Source organism: Aspergillus bombycis (genome assembly GCF_001792695.1).
Source record: "Aspergillus bombycis strain NRRL26010 chromosome Unknown contig00018, whole genome shotgun sequence".
Lineage (NCBI taxonomy): Eukaryota > Fungi > Ascomycota > Eurotiomycetes > Eurotiales > Aspergillaceae > Aspergillus > Aspergillus bombycis.
Genome location: NW_019170020.1, coordinates 105,218 through 125,123, shown reverse-complemented (window position 1 = coordinate 125,123; position 19,906 = coordinate 105,218). Strand labels below are relative to the sequence as shown.

The following is a 19,906-nucleotide window of genomic DNA, read 5'->3' as shown; positions in this document are numbered from 1 at the left end:
TCGACGGCCGTCCAGTGGTGGGATTTCCTGCAGTGACACCATTTGGCGGTCAGATGATCGCAGTATCATACGGAACGACCAACGACTAGTCCAAAGTATATGATGATGTACTTGACGGGTGTGTCCTTTGGGAATATAAACTCATCAAGTACTCGATACTTGGGACGGAGAGCCACTTCCATGCACGACCAAAAGTATATGGAACTTTTGCCTGTTCCAAGTGGATCCCCCCGAAACCCACTTGCGCCCATCCTCCGGTCTCGTCTCGTCTCTCTCGTCTGATGACTTGCCGTTTTCTTGCATCATCGTCTTTTTTCTTCCGCTGCGTCTCGTTTGTTGACCACCTTGGGGGTTATTGTTCATGACCTCCATTTCACTGAGTGAGGGGGAATCAAAGACGCTATTCTGATTGTTTCTTCAGTTCTGGTCTTTGTCATTTCTTTTCCGAAATTTAATCTACACAATACATCAGAACGTCAGCCACCAGCCACCTGGTTGGGTCGCGTCCGATCACCGCATCTTGAACCAATCCACTCACAAAGGGGGTTCTTGGATCCGTCCTTGTTATCTGTCCATTTTGTTTTTTTGTTTTGTTCTTTTTTTTTTACTTTTTTCTTATCATTTATTTTAAGACCTATCTCACGCATACATACGTCTTTTTCGCCTTTCACCTCCCCCTTTTGTATATCGCTGCTCTCTGTACGTTGTCGAGAAACAGCATACTTCGCGGGGAACAGATCCACCGCGATCGATAAAACCCCCTCTTATCTCTCCCCCTCCAACCATCTCCGATCAACGATGGCCTTTCGGCTACCACCACAAGCTCCCCGCCGTCAACATTCCTACTCAACTTCGCAACCCCCTCAGCCTCTCACCCTTGAGGCCCCTCCCAGACTGTCTCAGCTGCCCGATAATGAATCCACCGAGTGGGTGCTCTTCTCTCCCTCTCAACCATCTGCCGACGCCCGCACGCACACGACCTCCACGGAACGCACCCCAAGAACCGTTGCGCCTTCCCGCCTGAGCGATTTTGGCTCGTTTGGTACCCCGACACGGTCAGCCTGGGGACCGGACAATGACGATGCTGACGAGCCCCTCGAAGAGTCCTTGGATGAGGACGGTACAGAGTTAGACAGTCTGGACGACGGCTTGCATGCCTTTCGGGCACCTTCGTTGAACGAAGACCCTTCCGCAAAATGGGACCAAGGGACACCGGCTGTCCTCCCAGCCCATGATGGACTAGGCAGTTTCGAGGCTTCTGCCCAGCCGGTGCAAGACCAGTTGTGGCAGCACGAGCAATATAATCCTCACCGGCGGCCCACGCTAGGATCCCGGCGGTACTCGAATGTCCAACGTCAGTTGGACTCAGTAGACGACCATGAAGCTATAGACATGGACCGCGAGCGATGGCAACGGATCGAGAAGTGGAGAATGGATCAGAGCCGAGTGCTATTGCAGGAAATTGAAAAAGAGACACGAAAACGCCGCCATAGCCGCGCCGGTAGACTGGGGGACTCCATGGTTTCGCAAACCAGAGTGGCAGGTATTGACAATACTCTGGAGATGTCTAGGGAAGTTGTGTCACCGCCCTCGACAGTATCAGAAGGGGACGAAAACGAGTCTTTGTGGCGGAAGATCACCCGAAAAGTCATCCGGGATCTCATTGGAATCGACGACTCTTTGTTATTTGCTCTTTTCGGGGATTCCCTACCAGAGAATGAGAGATATGCATCTGCTGGGACAGATGATGCCGTTCGTATGAATGAAACCCTTAACTCGGAGCTGGACTCTGTCCCCGACGATCACAGTAATTGGCAGACCAAGCTGCTTCAACGCATTGCTCATGAATTGGGAACACTTGTTAATCAACTGTGTGAACACCCGGGGGCCTTTACATCCTATCTCAGCCTGTCGGACGAGATCCCCAACCAATACGCTGGAATGTCTCTCGGGCCATTACCAGAAGAAAGTGACTCTCAGGCTCGTTCAGTATCTGCTGCTCCAACAGCGTCGCAGGTGCCAGCGAGTAATACCGATTCAGTGTTATCTCCACAGTTCTCTCCTACGCTTCGGGATCCCACCGGCCGAGAGCATGCCGCACAATGGGGTATTGAAGATGATGACTTGAATCGGGATTCTAATGCAGATTCATTACCCGAGTCCGTGCGCATCCAGCAGGAGAAGGAGTACTGGGAACGGGAACTGGATGTGATGATGGTCTTCCGCTATCTTCGCAATCGCTTCAGTCAACGGGGCAGTAACGCCGATGCCTACCAGCCCCCTGCGCGCCGACCCCCGCAAGATGCGTCCCGACGCGCTGCTATTATCCGCCAGCATCACCCGCTGGTGGCACGAGCACACTCCCGCTCTCAGGCGCAAGTTCGACGTCAGTCCCAGCACTCCACCAATCAATCCGGCCCAACAGGTATACCATCCCCTCTTCTGCGCCAGCATTTCCGCCGTCCCAGTTCTAGCTGCGGTCAGAGTGCGAAGCTGTCTGCTATCTCCAGCCGCCGAACTCTTACCGGTTCCAGCCGGAACTATTGGGACATTGGCGGCAGTGTAGACAGCGGAAGTGCTATTGCTCCCGTCGGGGCCGGGGTTGGGTCTTGGGGGGATGTCTAACCCTCCGCTATCCAGCCCGGACGCATCTACAATCTACCACTCGTGACAATATTAAGAAGCTTCTCCAATTCAACCCATCTATATTGCATGCTGGCCATCAATGTTTAACTTAATCAGGCTGCGTCATCTTCAGACCAGGAGTTTCTGGGGGTGTTGTCATGATGAATGATAGCTATACTTTTCTTTCTGGGCTTGGCTGTCTGTCTCTTTTCGGTGTTCTGTTTTCTTTTGCTTTCCATATACATATACTGCTCTCAGTCATCTCACATATCATCCACGGTAATGCATCGGTGTGGTCTTCTATGCATTTTACTCACATATCACGAGGGACGGCAAGGGCTTAGACATATTTCAACCGGAACAGGTGCATGTCAACGGTGTACAGTATGTAAAGGGGCGACTTGGTCTGGGGTTATATATACATCGGATGGTGACTGTCGATATTCTCTCAATACATATCTATCACATCATATCGCATCCAACTGTCATATGCTTGCTTCAAAAGAATACTCAGAGTGCTTTCAATAAACATCGTATTCTCTCAATACAATTACACGAGTTCACTGCGAAAATATATATATATATATATATATATAGCATGGAGTTGGGGATGAATATATATTATGCTTGCCAAAAAGCCTTAGTACATGTATCTATTGCATGTACATGTGTAACGTATCCGTAAATATATATATCTCGCGAGAACCTTTTATGCATGCTCATTGAGTGTTTATGTATTTCTTTCTTATTCTGGACTTAGATTGATGTCCATACCACTGAGAAGATTTTTAGATCTGCTGTGATTGACTTGGTCTAATGATAATGATGATGTCACATCTAGATATTGGCTATGATTGCTTGGGTCTAGAATCCTGGCCTTGTGTCGTCTATACTGGGGTGCTCTGTAAGCTTGGTTGGGATCTAGCCAATACGAGAGATGTACACTACGATTGCCAGTCAGATAACTGGATCCAGAAGCTACAAGAACCGAGTACGCAGAGAGGAAGAAGCCCGAGGAATCCATGATTAAATCAACTCCGCCGTGCGTGAGGACACTTAAAATGACATCACAAAATAACAGAACATGTATTGGTAACCGGAGGAATATAATAAAAATTCATGTCTTTTTATGGGTCCTAACGCTAAAGCTCATTCCATTTAAGCCTGGGACTCGTAGGCGTCGGGGAAGCGCTTCATGTTGTTCTCAACGAGACCGTGGCCACGGAGGAACTGAACGTAGGCACCATCCTGCTTGAGCTTGCCCTCCTGGCGGAGCTTGACGTACTCCTCGCGACGGACGGGGGTGAAACCCCAGTTCTTGGAGACGACGATCTTTTGGCGACCAGGGAACTTGTACATGGAACGGCGGAGAGCTCGATGGCGGCGGCACGGTTGGAGTCACGGGTGCGGACGGACAGGATGATCTGGCCGATGTTCACACGGGCAACGGTACCCTGGGGCTTACCGAAGGCACCACGCATACCGGTCTGAAGACGATCGGCACCAGCGCACGACAACATCTTGTTGATACGGATGACGTGGAAGGGGTGCACACGGATACGCATGTGGAAACCTTCCTTACCGGTGATCTTCACGAGGTACCTGGAGAAGGGGACCTGTTAGTTTCTTCCTTTATGTCTCGCGACGGGTCTTTTCGTCTGGTCTTGGGTTCGAGGAGGAGCGACATACTTGTTGGCACAGATACGGGCGGCTTCGAGAGCCTCAGAGGAAAGCTGCTCATATTCGTTGGAGACCATGTGCACACAGAGAGGGAAGTCATCGACGTTGGCCTTCTTACGTCCCAGATCGAAGATACGGATCTTGGGGTCGGGAACACCACGGTTGAACCGGGACTTGGGGTAGGGCTATGAAGCGACCATCATGTTAGTGAAAGATCTTTGATAGACCGATGATGTAAAACAGTGTCCATCCATCCGAAGCAATATCGCGATGACAATATCTCATTTCCCTTCTATCCTTCGACGTGGTTGACGTCTTTGCTTTTCCCCCCCCACAAGCGAGAATTTCCGAGCCAAAAATCCACAGAACACGAAAATATGGGAAAAATCCATCAAACCGTCAACGCACCTTGTTCTTGCAGTAGCGGTAGCAACGAGCGGGACGGCGGGCCATTTTGAGAGTTGGAGGTGACCTTGCTGCACTTCCTGCGAACGGTGAGGTTGTCGAAAAGGGTGGTGTCGAAGGGCGAAAGGGAAGGGGAGGCTTTTGGGCGCAGGCACTTCCGACGTTGATTTCCAAGCAGCGTCCACTAACGAGTGGCGAAACCCTAAACCCTACCGTCTCCACCAATCAGCGGCGCCCGCGACCAGACCGCATTTGTCAGACTTCGGCGACATTTCCATCTTACAGGTTGAACGATGTATAGAGATACTACAGAGATACAGATAGAGATGACAAATCAACACCCAAGGTTGAAGTATACTCAAGGGCGAGCAAATATTGATTGCTAATTCTGGTCGCCATACACCTGACATTCCACTACTTTCTACCAAGTTCATCCTACATATACCAATATACGAAGATGTACCAAGTCAAAACAGTTAATAAGTGTAAAGGTTCTTGTCATTATCTATCACGTGCCTCATCGTTTCCAAGGCTTGTACATCGTCCAGACATAACATGAAGACATTGTCCGTGCTTTACACTTACTGGCTGGACAGGATGTCGGAGTCACCGGCATCGAGGACAGTCATGGTGCTGGTGCGGAAGAGCTTACCGCAAGCAGTGCCCAGCTCGATCTGTAGTTACGCGCAAACGTCAGTTATCTAGTACCCTCCACAGCCAAAGATTGCGGCTTCTCAGGGCGGCTCCAACACGACCTGCCTTCCTGAGAGAGGGCCGGCAATGTTGGAGCAAAGAGACATATGCGACAAAGGGATACTTACGTTGTTACCAGAGAAGTGGTGAACAGGGGCCTTGGCGAGCATAGCGTAGTACTCGAGCTCACTCTTGCGGAGAGGAGGAGTGTTGGCAGCGATGATGACCAGCTTGGCCTTGCCGGACTGGATTTCATAGTTAGATCACCGTCTCATGTGTCGAAAGCATCCAATTGTGTGCGAGAAAAGCTTACGCGGAGGGTCTTGATGGTCGACTTGTAGCCAAGGGTGACTGCACCAGAAGTTAGCAACCGAGTCCAAATCCACATAAACGATAAAAATTAAAGATTGACATACCCTTTCCAGACTTCATCACCAAAGCCAGACGGCTGTTGATGGAGTCGGCGTTCTTCTTGCTCTTGGGGGCCATCGTTACGCTGTTGAACTGAGTAGTTCGGTATGCTTGGAGAGTAGTCTGAAAAGGTGCGCTCCGGCCTTATCGTGAAGTTGGGTTTTTTTCTTTCCTTTGTGGGGTTTGGCGGTCGAGCGTTATATTCGCTCGGACTATTTCTGATCCGCTCCGTCGTTGCTGAGTCATTCCGCCTTTTTTTTTCTTTGGTGCTTTCGGCGATCCTCACTTCCACCCTGTATCAGGTCTGTATCAGCTCCCAGCGATCGAGTCCGTATCTTACGAAAAATACAGCCCTACTTCCATGGGCGGATCGGACGTGGCTAATGTGCTGTCAGCATTCACTGCCTTCAGACGAACCCTATTTCTTCGTAGCTTGAGGTCAATTCTCCCAATGGAGGGTCGGATAGAACAGTTGGACGTCGATTATCATTTTGTTCAAACGTGGCGCAGATACCCTCCATTAACATCCTTATTGGGTGGCAGGTGAACGAAATTCTATTCTTGTTCCTCCTCCAAGATGGACAGATGGCGAGACCCTGTGCGCAGCAAGGAACTACTACTCCGGAGTATGTTGATTTACGGTATGACTACTCCGTACTGTACTATCTTTATCCCGCCATATGTTAGGTTAAGTTGTCTCCCCGGTGAAAGGGTCCCTTCTGCATATGCTGTCCACTTCAGTAACCCCAGTAATTGTGGTGGTAACAACAAATAATAGAATGAAGTATTATAGTTGGCTCTTGGTGGTCTCTCGGGCAGTCAAGACCATGCATCGGAGTAGTTCATGTTCACGCATCCTTACAAGCAAGTTAACCTCTAACAGAAGGAGAATAGGAAAGTACCGAGCACATTGTTGTTGTCCCCGTTGCGCTATTAATTAAAAGTTGAACTAAATTCCCTGAGCAACCAGCAGAGACGGATGTATTATGGCTGTATGGAACATTACTTACCCACTTTAATACTGCCTTGGTGCCCGTTTTCATACGGGATCATCAACCCCCCCTAATGTCTGTAATAATAAGCCCATCCACCATTTTCCCATCCCCAGAATTTCCTCGACTCTGGAATTTATCCCTAACGTGATACACCTTTTTTGGTCTTTCCCTGATAGATATTTATACCTTCCTCTTGCTTATAAATTTCTTTCCTTCCCGTCTGTGTTTTTTCATTGTTTTGGACCAAGGGGGCTAGTCTTTGAACCAGCCATAAATTCTACGACTACTACTTACTACTTAACAAACTAGACTTCCCCCACTACGGCATAGTGTCCACTGTGTTTTGACCGCTACTACTATATACCTCCCCCGATCCTTAAATTTATCACTTAATTTCCCGGTCGTTTCATCACTGCCTTCAATTCTTTAGAATTGCCCCTTTCCGGGTTGTCTTCTCTTCTTACAATTCACTGCTCGTTGTGAGCATCGTCATTGCCGGTGACAATGTCTACGACACCCCGGAAGCCTGGAACCCCAGGCAGTTCGACCAAATCTTCGCCCGCGGAAAATCATACGGTGAATGGCACTCCATCGCGAAGCCATACCCGATCTCCCAGCACGACCACGAATGGTATATCTCGATCTCCATCTCTCCGTGGCTCGGCCCCAGTGTCAGCGCGGGCTGCAGCCAGAAAACCCGGTCGCTCCAACCTTAGCACCTCGAGTGTTCCAAAAGTGAACCGCGATCCCTCTGAGGAAGAAGCAAGGGCTCAGAATGCTGCCCTCATCGAAGAGTTAAGGGAACAGCTGCAGAAAGCAGAGACAGCCTCTGAGCAATACCAGAAGCAGTTGGGTGTCCTGCAGATGCGACTCGATGAGGCCGTCAGTGAGCAAGGAAAACTGGAGGACCAGGCTCATGAGAGGGACAGCAAGGTAGAAGCCCTCAATGGTGAGATCCGTGACCATGTCCGGCAGATACGTGACTTGGAACAGGCGCATGAGTTGGAACGGAACGCTATGCTCCAGGAGAAGGAGCAGCAGGCGAGCCGGGAAGAAGAGATGCAGGCTACCATCCAGCGTCTTAAGGATTCCCTGGCCCAGAAGGAGCGAATCAACTCTGATGCAGATAAGAATGTTTCTCGTTCTTGTATGGTTCTCCCCTCGTTCTCCATATTCGCCCGGTCTTTGTTTCTAACTTTCGCTTTTAGCCAGTTTCCGTAATCGGTCCTCCCCGGATGTCGATGGACAGTTTGCGCCCTCGTCTCAGATTGAGCGGAGTCCGTCCCGAAGCAACTCGACACTGCTTTTGCAGAAGGATAAATTGATCGAGTCCCTCCGCCTTGAACTGGCCGAGTCCCAAATTAAACTCGTGGAGATGGAAAATAAAGGTGGCGGCCGTCAACGGGAATTAGAAAAGGAACTTTTGGAGGCTCGTATGGCCAACGCTCGTCTCATGGAGGACAACGAGAGCTACCAGCTACTCCTCAGTGAGAAAACGCTGAATGGTGATTTCACCAAGGGCGACTTCATGCGAGAAGCCCACCCCGAAGCTGAAGAGACTAAGGAGTCTGGCAGCGGTTTGGGTTCGCTGGCTGATGAACTTGAGTCTGTAGACGCAAGAGCGGATAACGATAACACCCGCAAGCTCGAGACAGAGGTTAAGGCGCTGAAAGATCAGAACAAAGCCCTCACCCTCTACATCGAGCGCATCATCAGCCGTCTCTTGCAACATGACGGGTTCGAGACCATTTTGGACAAGAACGAGAATGACCCCCCTAAGCGGGCAAGCACTGACAAGGAACTTCCACCAACGCCCACCGATAAGGAGGATGCCCAGTCTTTCTTGCAGAGAGCTAGATCCGTTGTGGCGGGCCCGACGCAACGACCTCAACGGTCACGTCCTTCCAGCATGATGCCGCCTCCAACAAGCGCGGCCTCTGTCTCGGTGACACCTCATGAGAACCCAGAAACTGCGCCTAGCATTCCCATGAATCGTGTCCAGGCGAGAGGACATCGCAGAACGCGATCAGAGCAGACCGATGTAGCTGCCGCTGCCGTGGTAGGCCAGATTTATCGCGGACGCAACTCTGGGGGCCCAATGAGCCCTACGCTCATGGGACCTGGATCCCGCACAAGCGTCTTATCTGGAGCGAGCTATATGTCTGGCATGAGCGGCAGTAATCGCGCCCCATCGCTATCCAGTCAACACGATCGCAGCCAAATGAGCAGCTCCAACAGTATTACGAGCGAGCCACCTGGTGATACGGCTTCTACAGGTGCAACCTCGAGCTCTCCTCGTTCAAGCAACGGAATGACAAACTATACCGGAGCGGTGATGACCCAGAGCAAGCTACGTCCCTTGCGCCTTGTCAGTGAAACCAAAGCAGCAGACGACGAAGAAGCTCGGAAAAAGGCGAACCGTGGTAGTTGGATCCCTTGGTTCAACCGGCCCAACACAGGTGATTCCGCATAAGCCTGCATTATGTCTTTGGCTGTAACCATTAGTTCTTGACAATTGCTCTTCTGTCTACCTCTTATTTTTCCTCTTCCCCTTTTATTTATTTCTTTGGCGTTTGTCCTTCTAAGGCCCCCTGTCTACTCCTTTTTATGGTCTTGTGCGTTTAGAACACCCAGAATGTCGTCATGTTTCAATCCCTGTTTTACCTTATGGACTTTATGATGGCGATGAATCTGTTGTTGGATAACTTACTATCTATGTTTCTTTGACATTTCATGGCCACGCCATCGGGGATTTTGTCATGTTACCCATGTTTATGCTTGGACGCTCGTTGAAACCTTCTACTGTTGGATATTTGCTGAGGATTGATTATGACGATATTCCGGCCTTGCTTATGTCTCCCTCTCCTTGATGAACATATGATTGAGATACTCTGTTTATAGAGTGATAATTTTCTGTGAAACTACTTTGTCTCTGATGGTCCTGTCTATGTCCTAATTGTGGACATGTGTGTATATCAATTAAATAGGTACAATGTCTCAATACGATCTACAAACGAATTCTTCTCAGAAGTTCCTCCAACTCTAGAGCATGCCTCACTCCATTTTTCTTTCCTCCTCCTTCTTTTTCTCTTGACTAAGAAAAACCCGTTTAACACACTTATGGTTAATAAAACAGGTGTCCTCCATCCTATACTCCGGAACAACATTAATACGACTTCCGGCCACCGGCCAGCGTGACAGTAAATAGATAATACCAACTACACCAGCAGCACACCAAGGCTGAAAACCAAACACGCAATTCAGAAACAAAAAAAGCAAGAATACCCCAATTAAAAATGCCTGGCTCTCTGTCTCTCTTCTCCGTCAATGCCGTCCTCCTAATGTCGGCCGACGATGGCTCTCGCATCTTCGCCAAATACTATTCTCCGCCTCACCCCCCGGCCGGTGCTGCCCCCAATTCCACCGATTACCCTGGCGCAAACCCCTATCCCACGCTCAAAGAACAGAAGGCCTTCGAACAGGGCCTCCTTGAGAAGACAAACAAGCAGACCAGCGATGTGATCCTATACGACAACCGGATCGTTGTCTTCAAGATGGAGAGCGATGTCATGCTCTATGTTGTTGGAGGCGCTGAGGAGAACGAAGTCCTGCTTTATAATGTCGTGCTGTCGTTGAGGGATGCTTTGGGTATCTTGTTCAAGTATGTTGTCTTCCCCTGTTTCTTGGTCTCGGTGTTGCGGGATACGGCATGGAGTAGGTTGGTGGAAACTAACGTTTGCCTTTTCGGGATAGGGGTGCTACTGACAAGCGTACGATTGTCGAGAACTATGACCTTGTTGCGTTGGCTATCGATGAGATCATTGATGATGGTATCATTCTCGAGACGGACCCTGTTCTTATCTCCTCGCGTGTGAGCCGTGCCCCCCAGGCCGATGCGCCAAACCTGAAGAGCATCGATCTGTCCGAACAAGGCCTGCTTAATGCCTGGGAGCTTGGAAAGCGGCGCTTGGCCGAAGGCTTGCGGCAGATGTAGAGGGGCTTACATACCACTTGGGCGTGTTTAAATTGGGTTGATTTCTCGCATGGTTATGCATTTGATGTCTTATTTTAACTTTCTTCGTTTAATACTATGTGGCTGGTCCCGGCGTGGTACTGTGCGTGTTGCTTATTTATTTCACGATGTTGATTGATTCATTTGATTACCTCGTTCTTTTTCTTCCGGGGACGCCTGAATATTCTATAGAGATACTCCTTCATGATCAGATGCGGGTTTACACTTGTCACTTAGCGGCAGGGGAGGACACTTCCTTGCCTCACGCAGTCTCGAGATATCGCAAAAGAAACAAAGCAACAGAAGATCAGACAAACAGCATTCTAGCCAATGTAGAAAATACCCGAATTCGATCATGATATTCTCCACAATTTTGTGGGCTGGCCTTATGCGGTTACAAACACTATCGAATGGCATGGAAAAACGATCGATAAACAGTGAAAAACTGCCCCGCATACGTCACGCTCTTTGCCTACGCTGGTACCTTTTTGGTCTTTGCAAACATCTTGCCCACCAGCCATTTTTCGCCGTACTGGCTCATTTCTCTGGAGTCCCAAGCTACGACTAAAAAAAAAAAGATGAAGCAGCGATTCTCGTCATTGGACGTTAAGGTATGCTTTGACAGATGCTTGTAACTTGGAACGGAACTCGGTTGGACTCACACGAACCTCTCAGGTCATCTCCCAGGAGCTTGCCTCGGAGATCGTCAATTTGCGAGTGTCGAACATATATGATCTCTCATCGGTAGGCCCTTGATTTCCCAGCAAGAATCAATACCCAACTAACGCGGGTCGCTGTCCAAAGAGGATCTTCTTATTCAAACTCGCAAAACCAGATCATCGCAAGCAACTCATCGTCGACTCAGGCTTCCGATGCCATGTCACCCAATACTCGCGGGCGACGGCTTCCATGCCATCCCCCTTCGTGACTCGCATGCGCAAATTCCTTAAATCACGACGCATCACTTCGGTTAAGCAGATCGGCACCGATCGCGTTATTGACATCTCGTTCAGCGATGGCATGTACCACATGTTCTTGGAATTCTTTGCGGGGGGAAACATCATAATCACCGACCGCGAACATAATATTCTGGCTCTATTCCGTCAAGTCTCTATTAGCGAGGGAGAGGAGGCGAGGGTTGGAATTCAATACACAGTAACGAACAAACAGAACTACCACGGGATCCCGGAAATTACGTTAGAGAGGATCAAGGAGACACTGGAGAAGGCGAAAGCGCTATTTGCAAATCAGGACGGAGCACCGAAAAAGTCAAAGAAGAAAAATGCGGATGTGTTAAGGAAGGCTCTCTCTCAAGGCTTCCCCGAATACCCTCCCCTTTTGCTGGACCATGCTTTTGCGACGAAGGAGGTTGATCCAACAACACCCTTGGATAAGGTACTACAGGACGAAAGCCTCCTTCAGGAAGTCAACGGTGTTTTGCAAGAGGCCCAGAATGAGAACACGAGACTTTCAACGCAAGAGAGTCATCCTGGTTACATTGTTGCGAAAGAAGATAATCGCAGCGTTTCTCAGTCGACTGGTGAGAATGAGCAGCCTTCGGAGACAGCCAACCTTCTCTATGAGGATTTCCACCCATTCAAGCCTCGACAGTTTGAAGGGAAACCGGGCATTAGCATCTTGGAATTTCCCTCGTTGAATGCCACGGTTGACGAATATTTCTCATCAATCGAGACCCAGAAGCTGGAGTCACGACTTACAGAGCGCGAGGAGGCAGCGAAGAGAAAGCTTGATGCAGTGAGACAAGAGCACGAGAAAAAGATCGGTGCCCTCAAAGAACAACAAGAGCTACATATTCGCAAAGCAGGCGCGATCGAGGATAATGTCTACCGAGTCCAAGAAGCCATGGATGCGGTCAATGGCCTGATCGCTCAGGGCATGGACTGGGTAGAAATCGCACGTCTTATCGAAATGGAGCAGAGCCGAGGAAACCCTGTGGCGAGAATTATCAAGCTTCCCTTGAAACTCCATGAAAACACGATCACACTGCTTCTTGGAGAAGCTGGTGACGAGCAAGATGAGGAAGACGAGCTATTTTCGAGCGACGAGTCTGAAGAATCCGACGACGAGCAGGATAATGGCGAAAGCCAACAACCCCCATCGGTATTGATTATTGACATCGACCTCGGTGTCTCTCCATGGGCGAATGCGAAGCAGTACTATGAGCAGAAGAAACTGGCCGCGGTTAAGGAACAAAGGACGGCCCAGTCATCTACCAAAGCACTCAAAAGCCACGAAAAGAAGGTAACGGAAGACCTCAAACGGGGCTTGAAAAAAGAGAAACAAACTCTCCGGCAAACCCGACAACCCTTCTGGTTTGAGAAGTTTCTTTTCTTCATCTCTTCGGAGGGATACCTCGTCCTGGGGTAAGTTTTGTCACTATCCCCTTCATATGGATATCTGCTAACCATCGCAGCGGTCGAGACGCTATGCAGAGCGAGATGCTTTACCGCCGTTATCTTAAGAAAGGGGATATCTTTGTGCATGCGGATTTGGAAGGAGCTAGACCCATGATTGTCAAGAACAGATCGAAGAACCCTAACGCGCCTATACCACCAAGCACCCTTTCACAGGCTGGCAATCTATGCGTTGCTACATCAAGTGCTTGGGATTCGAAAGCTGTCATGTCTGCATGGTGGGCCCAGGCCAGTCAAATAACAAAAACTGCTGAAGCGGGAGGGCTTCTTCCTATGGGAGATTTCTTGGTCAAGGGAGAGAAGAATTTCCTTGCCCCGTCGCAACTCGTTCTAGGTTTTGGAGTGACATTCCAAATTAGCAAAGATAGCCTGAAAAACCACACAACTCATTTTGTTGACGAGCCTGAGGCGGCCGAGTCAACCACCGTGGGTGGTAACGAGCAAGCTGGGGGAAGCACACAACACTCTGAGCAACAACAGGAGACAGGGGAAATTCATAAACCTTCTGAGGAGCCTAAAGAACAAGCCGAAGAGCAGAGTTCGGACTCAGAGAATGAACAAGACAATGTTGATTCACTTCCCACTCGAAACCCATTACAGCGTGGACCATCGGAGTCTCCTCATACCGAGGTCGCGCAGGAGGGAGAAAAGGATACCGGATCAGATGCTGAAGATGTTGCCGATAAGTCAGAAGAGCAGGCGGATGCGTTGGATGAGGAAGAAGCAGAGGCAGATGCGCCAACGGAAGATGGAAGCGGTCCGGTAGAAGATGAAAGCGAACGCCAGCTCTCTGCAACGGCCAGGCAATCGCCTCGGAAGGGGAAATCTCCTGATTCGTCCGAGGCTGGCCAACAAGCACCCGGCAAGAACTCAACTGCCAAAGCAACGAACGCCAAACATGCACCGGCACCTACCCGAGGCAAGAAAGGGAAAGCGAAGAAAGCAGCCGCTAAGTACGCTGATCAGGATGATGAAGATCGTGAACTAGCGCTCCGCTTGCTCGGGGCCAACAAGGGCAAAGCTGGTAAGGCTGCTGCCGCCGCCGAAGCTAAGGAAAATCGCGAGAAAGAAGCCGAGGCACAGAGGAAGCGTCGTCAGGCACAACATGAGCGTGCTGCAGAAGCCGAACGCAGACGACAGGCCCTGTTTGAGGAAGGTGGTGATGATTACGACGAAGAGACGGCCGCTGCGGAGGCAGCAGACCTTGAGTGGATCCCAGCATTGATTGGGACGCCTCGTCCGGAGGACGAGATCCTTGCAGCCATTCCAGTCTGTGCTCCCTGGGCAGCACTGAGTCGATATAGATACAAGGTCAAACTGCAGCCTGGTACGGTGAAGAAGGGTAAGGCTGTCAAGGAGATACTTGGACGATGGGTGGCTGAGACCACCACCGGCAAGGTTAAGAAGGAATATGCTGAGGAAGCTGGCATCAGTCTCGCTGACGCAGAGAAACTCCGGGCCCGGGAAGGTGATGTGATCAAGGCATGGAAAGAGACTGAGATCATCAACAGCGTTCCTGTTGGGAAAGTGCGAATTATGCTCGGAGCCAGCGGAGGCGATGGTAAAGGTAAAGGAAAAGGTGGTGGCAGCGGTAACAAAGGCGGAAAGGGTGGAAAGAAGAAATAAATTTAGACTACGATCTTGTACATAGCCTTTGGCATGTTGTATTATTACTAGTCTTCAACTGCGTATACTATCTATACACTTTGGATGGTCGCAGTGCCCACCATCCTGAATCAACGTTCGGGTCCCAATGAAGATCCACGAACAAAGTCTTTTCACTCTGAACCTCCCCGAGGGCACTCTTTCGTACAAACTTCCATCTTCATTTCGAGAGTAAGTGTTTTAGGACTATGCTATATCAGAGTTGAATCGTTATGCACCGCATAATGACACAGTCAAACAGCTTAGTCATACATGTAAAACGACGTCATCGGAACGATCAAATTTTCGGCTGGTGCAAAGACCGCAATTGGCGACTATCAGACATTTCGCAAAATCTCTTTCTAGGTTGGTAAGTCCCTCAAGGAGGGGCGTCTGGTCTGGACGGACTCCACTTGGAATTTACCTAACAAATAAGGCTTTGTAGGGCCGAAAACGCTTTCCCCCACCACTCAATCTATTCGCGTTTTGAGTCACCCCGCGACACTCGTCCGTAGCTCTGAAGTTTCGCCTACTATATCAGCGAAGCTGGTGTCCTTCGTCTCTCGCCTTGTCGCTGGCGGCTGTCCGCGCAGCTTTACGAGGTTTTTGGGCACTACCACCACCATGTCGTCAAAGGAGAAAACTCGGATCTTGTCGGTCCGTCGATTGAATATAGAAGGCCCTGGGGCTAAGTCCCTTTCAGAATGGTGGGATAGTGAGCGCAGCAATAAAACACCAGAAGCTGCCGCGATTGACGAGGCTGCTCAACTTCTCCGAACGAGCAATATCCCTGTTGCGTTTCCTACAGAGACAGTGTACGGGTTGGGCGCCGATGCGACACGAAGCGATGCGGTGCAAGGGATCTACAAGGCCAAGCAGAGACCGTCGGATAATCCATTAATTGTGCATATTGACTCCCTCGAAATGTTGGAGCGGCTACTCAACCCGCAGGAATCGGGTTCTACGAGCGCATCCGATAGCCCACGAAACTCAATTCCTTCTGTCTATCAATCTTTGATTGCCCGCTTCTGGCCAGGTCCTCTTACGATTCTTCTACCGAACCCATCTGGATCGCTTCTGGCGAAGGAAGTTACTTCTAAACTGACGACGTTTGGGGCGCGCATGCCTTCTTCGCCGCTTGCACGGCTGTTGATCCATGCCGCAGACCGGCCGCTGGCGGCACCCTCGGCGAACGCATCGACCAAACCTTCCCCAACAGCGGCGGAGCATGTATATCATGACCTTCAAGGCCGTATCGAGCTAATCCTTGATGGTGGCTTATGCGGTGTCGGTGTTGAAAGTACTGTGGTTGATGGCCTGTGTGACCCACCAGCAATCCTGCGGCCAGGCGGTATTGGCATTGAAGAGATCCGGGCATGTGCGGGATGGGAAAATGTACAACTTGGATACCATGATGGTACCCTCGACGTCAAAGAGATCCCTCGGGCACCGGGTATGAAATACCGACACTATTCTCCCAAAGCACGTGTGGTACTTTTTGAGGCTGGCTCCAAGGAGCAGTCTGTCACCAAGCATATCCGCAAGGACTTAGAAGATACAGCGATTGGGGCACATATGATCGGTATTGTACGAACGAAGCACTGGAAGCGGGGTCTCGGATTATTGTCTGATGAAGAGATCGAGAAAACCCTCAAACCCCTTCCGTCATTGATTGACGGCCTGGCGGGATTCTCTGTTCCCATCAAGGGCAACTCTGGTCGTAGCCCTGCATTCAAAGAGGCCTTTGATTGTCATCTCGGACCCGATGTCGAGTCCATTGCGCGCGGGCTCTTTGCAGCACTGCGGGCCATGGATGAAATGGAAGTGGATGTCATCTATGTCGAGGGCATCTCGGATCAACAAGGCGACCGCGCAGCTGCCGTCATGAACCGTCTCCGTAAAGCTGCGGGGGCAGAATTGCGAGTCTAGATGTATAGACTTTATGCTAAAAGGGTAGACGAGGCTCTGGTTACAATTTTTTCCCTTCTTTCTGGTACCTGGTTATAGATAGAGCTTTACTATTGTGTTTATAATTCAACTACGAATTGAAATGATCCTCACGAAGATCTTGTGTCTCCGCTCTCCGGCGCTCAGAAATCGGAAGTCTCCGACCCCTCATGCGATTATACTAGGGCTTGAGTCGGCTTATCTGAGTGCGTCTTATCTGGACTGAAGATTTGGTGGAAGTCATGTGGGTCTCAAAAGGTATCTTGATTAAATTTTACAGATTTGAAATCATCTCGTACCGACTATGTATTCCAAAAATTTGCCCTTTTTGGAGATCCAATACTATCACCCCACGACCCAGCATTGATATTTGATTAGTTGAATGTACCCACTTAACTAATGTATTATTTGAAACTTGAATCCAGCGGGAGGTAAATTTTAAGATTCTTCATCCATTTGTATGCATGGTCCGTTTAATTAGTAGTTGAGTCAAACTTTAGATCGGCATATCGAAGGTCACATGCCACTATATTCTTCCTCTTTATAAATGTACTCTCTTGTATAGGACCCTCGTTCTGTACAAAATCCCCTTATATTTTAGATTATTATTGTCATATCATCTTCCGCGATCAACCCGTACAGTCTCAAGACTAAAGAATGTGCAAATCCGATCTTCACGACTTCCTGCACGGTCTCCCCAAATGCGAACACCACGTCCATCTTGAAGGCTGTCTAGCTCCTGACCTAATCTTCGAACTAGCCCAGAGAAACAATGTCTCACTCCCCGATGAACCAGCCTACGAGTCCATCGAGACTCTCAGCCACCGCTACGGCCATTTCACATCCCTCGACGACTTCCTCCGCTTCTACTTCATCGGCATGTCAGTGCTGCACCATGAGTCCGACTTTGCAGACCTCGCCTGGGCCTACTTCCAAAAAGCTCACGCCGACGGCGTCCACCACGCAGAAGTCTTCTTCGACCCGCAAGTCCACCGGGACCGCGGCATCCCCTACGAGACCATCGTCTCAGGCTTCGTGGCTGGCTGCCAACGCGCCGAGAGGGAATTAGGGCTAACGACCCGTCTCATCCTGTGCTTCGTGCGCCATCTCCCCGTCGATAACGCCGCACGGGTGTACCAGGAAGCCCTGGATCAGCAACACTTCGAAAACGAGGTCGTCCATGGACTTGGCTGGTCGTCGACAGAAGTCGGGCCCCCCAAGGACATGTTCCGGGAGCTGTACACGTCGGCCTCGGCGAAGGGGATCAGGCTCACAGCTCATGCCGGTGAGGAGGGTGATCCGTCGTATATCAGTACTGCGTTGGAGCTGGGCGCGCAGCGTATCGACCATGGTATTCGGCTTGTAGAGGATCCTGTGCTTCTGGAAAAGGTGGCGAGGGATCAGGTTATGCTAACGGTTTGCCCGATTTCGAATCTGCAGTTGCGTTGTGTCGAGTCTATTGCGCAGGTCCCTATTCGCAAGTTCTTGGATGCAGGTGTTATGTTCTCTATTAATAGTGACGATCCGGCGTACTTCGGAGGGTATATCCTGGATAATTATTGTGCTGTGCAGGAGGCGTTCCAGCTTACGGTGGATGAGTGGAGGGTGATTGCGGAGAATAGTATTAAAGGGAGCTGGGTTGGGGAGGAGAGGAAGGCTGAGCTGCTGAAGCGTATTGGCGATCATGTGCAGAGACATGTTGCTGTTGTTTGAGCGTGTGGCTTTCCTTCCCGGTGTACAATAATTAACTCAAGATATGAACATCTCCATTGCAAATATACACCCCGTCTTCCTGGACAGACGTCAGTATCACTTCAACAACAAGCCCAAGGACTCGGGCCCGGCGCGTGCTATTCACACCTATCCTCAGAAGAGGTTCTGCGGGGCTGTTTCTCACCATGCTAATCACAGGAGATACCTTCTGTTGAAGTGAGAACCAGGAATCAAATGGACGCTAGCTTCCCACCGTTGTCTTTAGGCCTAGGATTAGGGTTGGTGGGATTGGCGATTGCATGCATATGGTTTGGGCATGCTGCGGGGGTTGGGTCGAATACTGTATTTAGTATATTGTGAGGTATTTGGACTTTGTAGATCATTTGAAGCTGTTTTACCTTGTGGCGATTCTCCTTTCGGTTATCCTATAGCATTAGGTGTAGATGGGAGACAAATATTGTTAAGTGACTATACCAGCTTATCTTATATATCTCGGTGTAGGATTACAATACCAAGGTTCGATGTTATATATACGATATTTTAGAATAGACAGAATATCCTAAATGAAAAAGGGACCCATGTAATTAGTGAACAAAAAGCAAGATTGAAATACAGCTTTTGAAAGAAGTATAGGACTAGAAGACTAAATAGGAGATATCGTGGGCTCCTAAGCTTCCTTTGAAGTCTACGCAGTACGCAAAGATTACTAACATACAACACCAGTTGCCAAGAGCGAGTAACGAATAAAGGTAGGAACACCCAGCAATGAGAGGGTACTTCTTAATTCACGAGCAATATTGACCGGATAATAGGCAAATGCGCCCAACCATCCCCTCCTCTCTCATCTCGATAGGTTGCAGAGCCGTCTTGCGACCCCTACACAACTCCATCCGCGGGCTCCGTCAGCTACCATCCACTACTGTTCTCCATTCCCCCCCGCGCTCTACAACCGCTGCAAAAACCACCAACTACACTTATCAACGAAGAATTATGTCCTCAGACGCTGCCTCAGTCTCGGGCCGCTACAAACTCGTTTTCTTCGTCCCACATTCCCATCTCGATGCATGTAAAGAGGCCATCTTTGAGACCGGGGCAGGGACCTTCCCGGGCGGCAAATACACCAAGTGCTGCTTCCAGATGCCGGGTCAAGGTCAATTCCTGCCGTCTGATGAGGCTAATCCTGCGATCGGAGCTGCAGGAGCACTAGAGACGGTGGAGGAGATGAAGGTCGAAGTGATGTGTTTCGGTCGGACCATCATGTTGCAGGCGGTGGATGTGCTGATCAAGGCGCATCCGTATGAGGAGGTCGCTTATGAGGTCTATAAACTTGAGGATGTGTGAAAGGG

The 19,906-nt window shown here is 49.8% G+C and overlaps 9 protein-coding genes across 9 annotated transcripts; 7 read left to right on the top strand and 2 right to left on the bottom strand.

Annotated features, from left to right (window-relative positions):
* Nucleotides 1-798: 798 nt before the first annotated feature.
* Nucleotides 799-2,625, top strand: ABOM_002843 (uncharacterized protein; the record flags this gene model as incomplete). The annotated part of the gene is made up of 1 exon (XM_022529973.1): nt 799-2,625. One exon carries the CDS (start codon nt 799-801, stop codon nt 2,623-2,625), a length of 1,827 nt encoding a protein of 608 aa, XP_022391773.1.
* Nucleotides 2,626-3,783: 1,158 nt separating this feature from the next.
* Nucleotides 3,784-4,758, bottom strand: ABOM_002842 (60S ribosomal protein uL16; the record flags this gene model as incomplete). The annotated part of the gene is made up of 4 exons (XM_022529972.1): nt 3,784-3,975; nt 4,038-4,227; nt 4,315-4,490; nt 4,714-4,758. 4 exons carry the CDS (start codon nt 4,756-4,758, stop codon nt 3,784-3,786), a joined length of 603 nt encoding a protein of 200 aa, XP_022391774.1.
* A 533-nt stretch (nt 4,759-5,291) lies between these two features.
* ABOM_002841 (60S ribosomal protein eL30) lies at nt 5,292-5,937 on the bottom strand (the record flags this gene model as incomplete). Its single annotated transcript, XM_022529971.1, has 4 exons — nt 5,292-5,384; nt 5,532-5,648; nt 5,717-5,754; nt 5,820-5,937. Coding segments are annotated over 4 exons (366 nt in total), but the record flags the coding sequence as incomplete, so codon positions are not given.
* Nucleotides 5,938-7,313: 1,376 nt separating this feature from the next.
* Nucleotides 7,314-9,282, top strand: ABOM_002840 (uncharacterized protein; the record flags this gene model as incomplete). The annotated part of the gene is made up of 2 exons (XM_022529970.1): nt 7,314-7,956; nt 8,018-9,282. 2 exons carry the CDS (start codon nt 7,314-7,316, stop codon nt 9,280-9,282), a joined length of 1,908 nt encoding a protein of 635 aa, XP_022391772.1.
* Nucleotides 9,283-10,105: 823 nt separating this feature from the next.
* Nucleotides 10,106-10,803, top strand: ABOM_002839 (coatomer subunit zeta; the record flags this gene model as incomplete). Its single annotated transcript, XM_022529969.1, has 2 exons — nt 10,106-10,470; nt 10,563-10,803. The coding sequence occupies 2 exons, from the start codon at nt 10,106-10,108 to the stop codon at nt 10,801-10,803; spliced, it is 606 nt and encodes a 201-aa protein (XP_022391813.1).
* Nucleotides 10,804-11,399: 596 nt separating this feature from the next.
* On the top strand, nt 11,400-14,882 carry ABOM_002838 (putative DUF814 domain protein; the record flags this gene model as incomplete). Its single annotated transcript, XM_022529968.1, has 4 exons — nt 11,400-11,432; nt 11,497-11,565; nt 11,626-13,205; nt 13,256-14,882. 4 exons carry the CDS (start codon nt 11,400-11,402, stop codon nt 14,880-14,882), a joined length of 3,309 nt encoding a protein of 1,102 aa, XP_022391812.1.
* Nucleotides 14,883-15,524: 642 nt separating this feature from the next.
* ABOM_002837 (L-threonylcarbamoyladenylate synthase) lies at nt 15,525-16,829 on the top strand (the record flags this gene model as incomplete). Its single annotated transcript, XM_022529967.1, has 1 exon — nt 15,525-16,829. The coding sequence occupies one exon, from the start codon at nt 15,525-15,527 to the stop codon at nt 16,827-16,829; it is 1,305 nt and encodes a 434-aa protein (XP_022391788.1).
* Nucleotides 16,830-17,504: 675 nt separating this feature from the next.
* Nucleotides 17,505-18,560, top strand: aah1 (adenosine deaminase; the record flags this gene model as incomplete). Its single annotated transcript, XM_022529966.1, has 1 exon — nt 17,505-18,560. One exon carries the CDS (start codon nt 17,505-17,507, stop codon nt 18,558-18,560), a length of 1,056 nt encoding a protein of 351 aa, XP_022391810.1.
* A 990-nt stretch (nt 18,561-19,550) lies between these two features.
* ABOM_002835 (uncharacterized protein) lies at nt 19,551-19,901 on the top strand (the record flags this gene model as incomplete). Its single annotated transcript, XM_022529965.1, has 1 exon — nt 19,551-19,901. One exon carries the CDS (start codon nt 19,551-19,553, stop codon nt 19,899-19,901), a length of 351 nt encoding a protein of 116 aa, XP_022391787.1.
* Between the last annotated feature and the right edge of the window lie 5 nt (nt 19,902-19,906).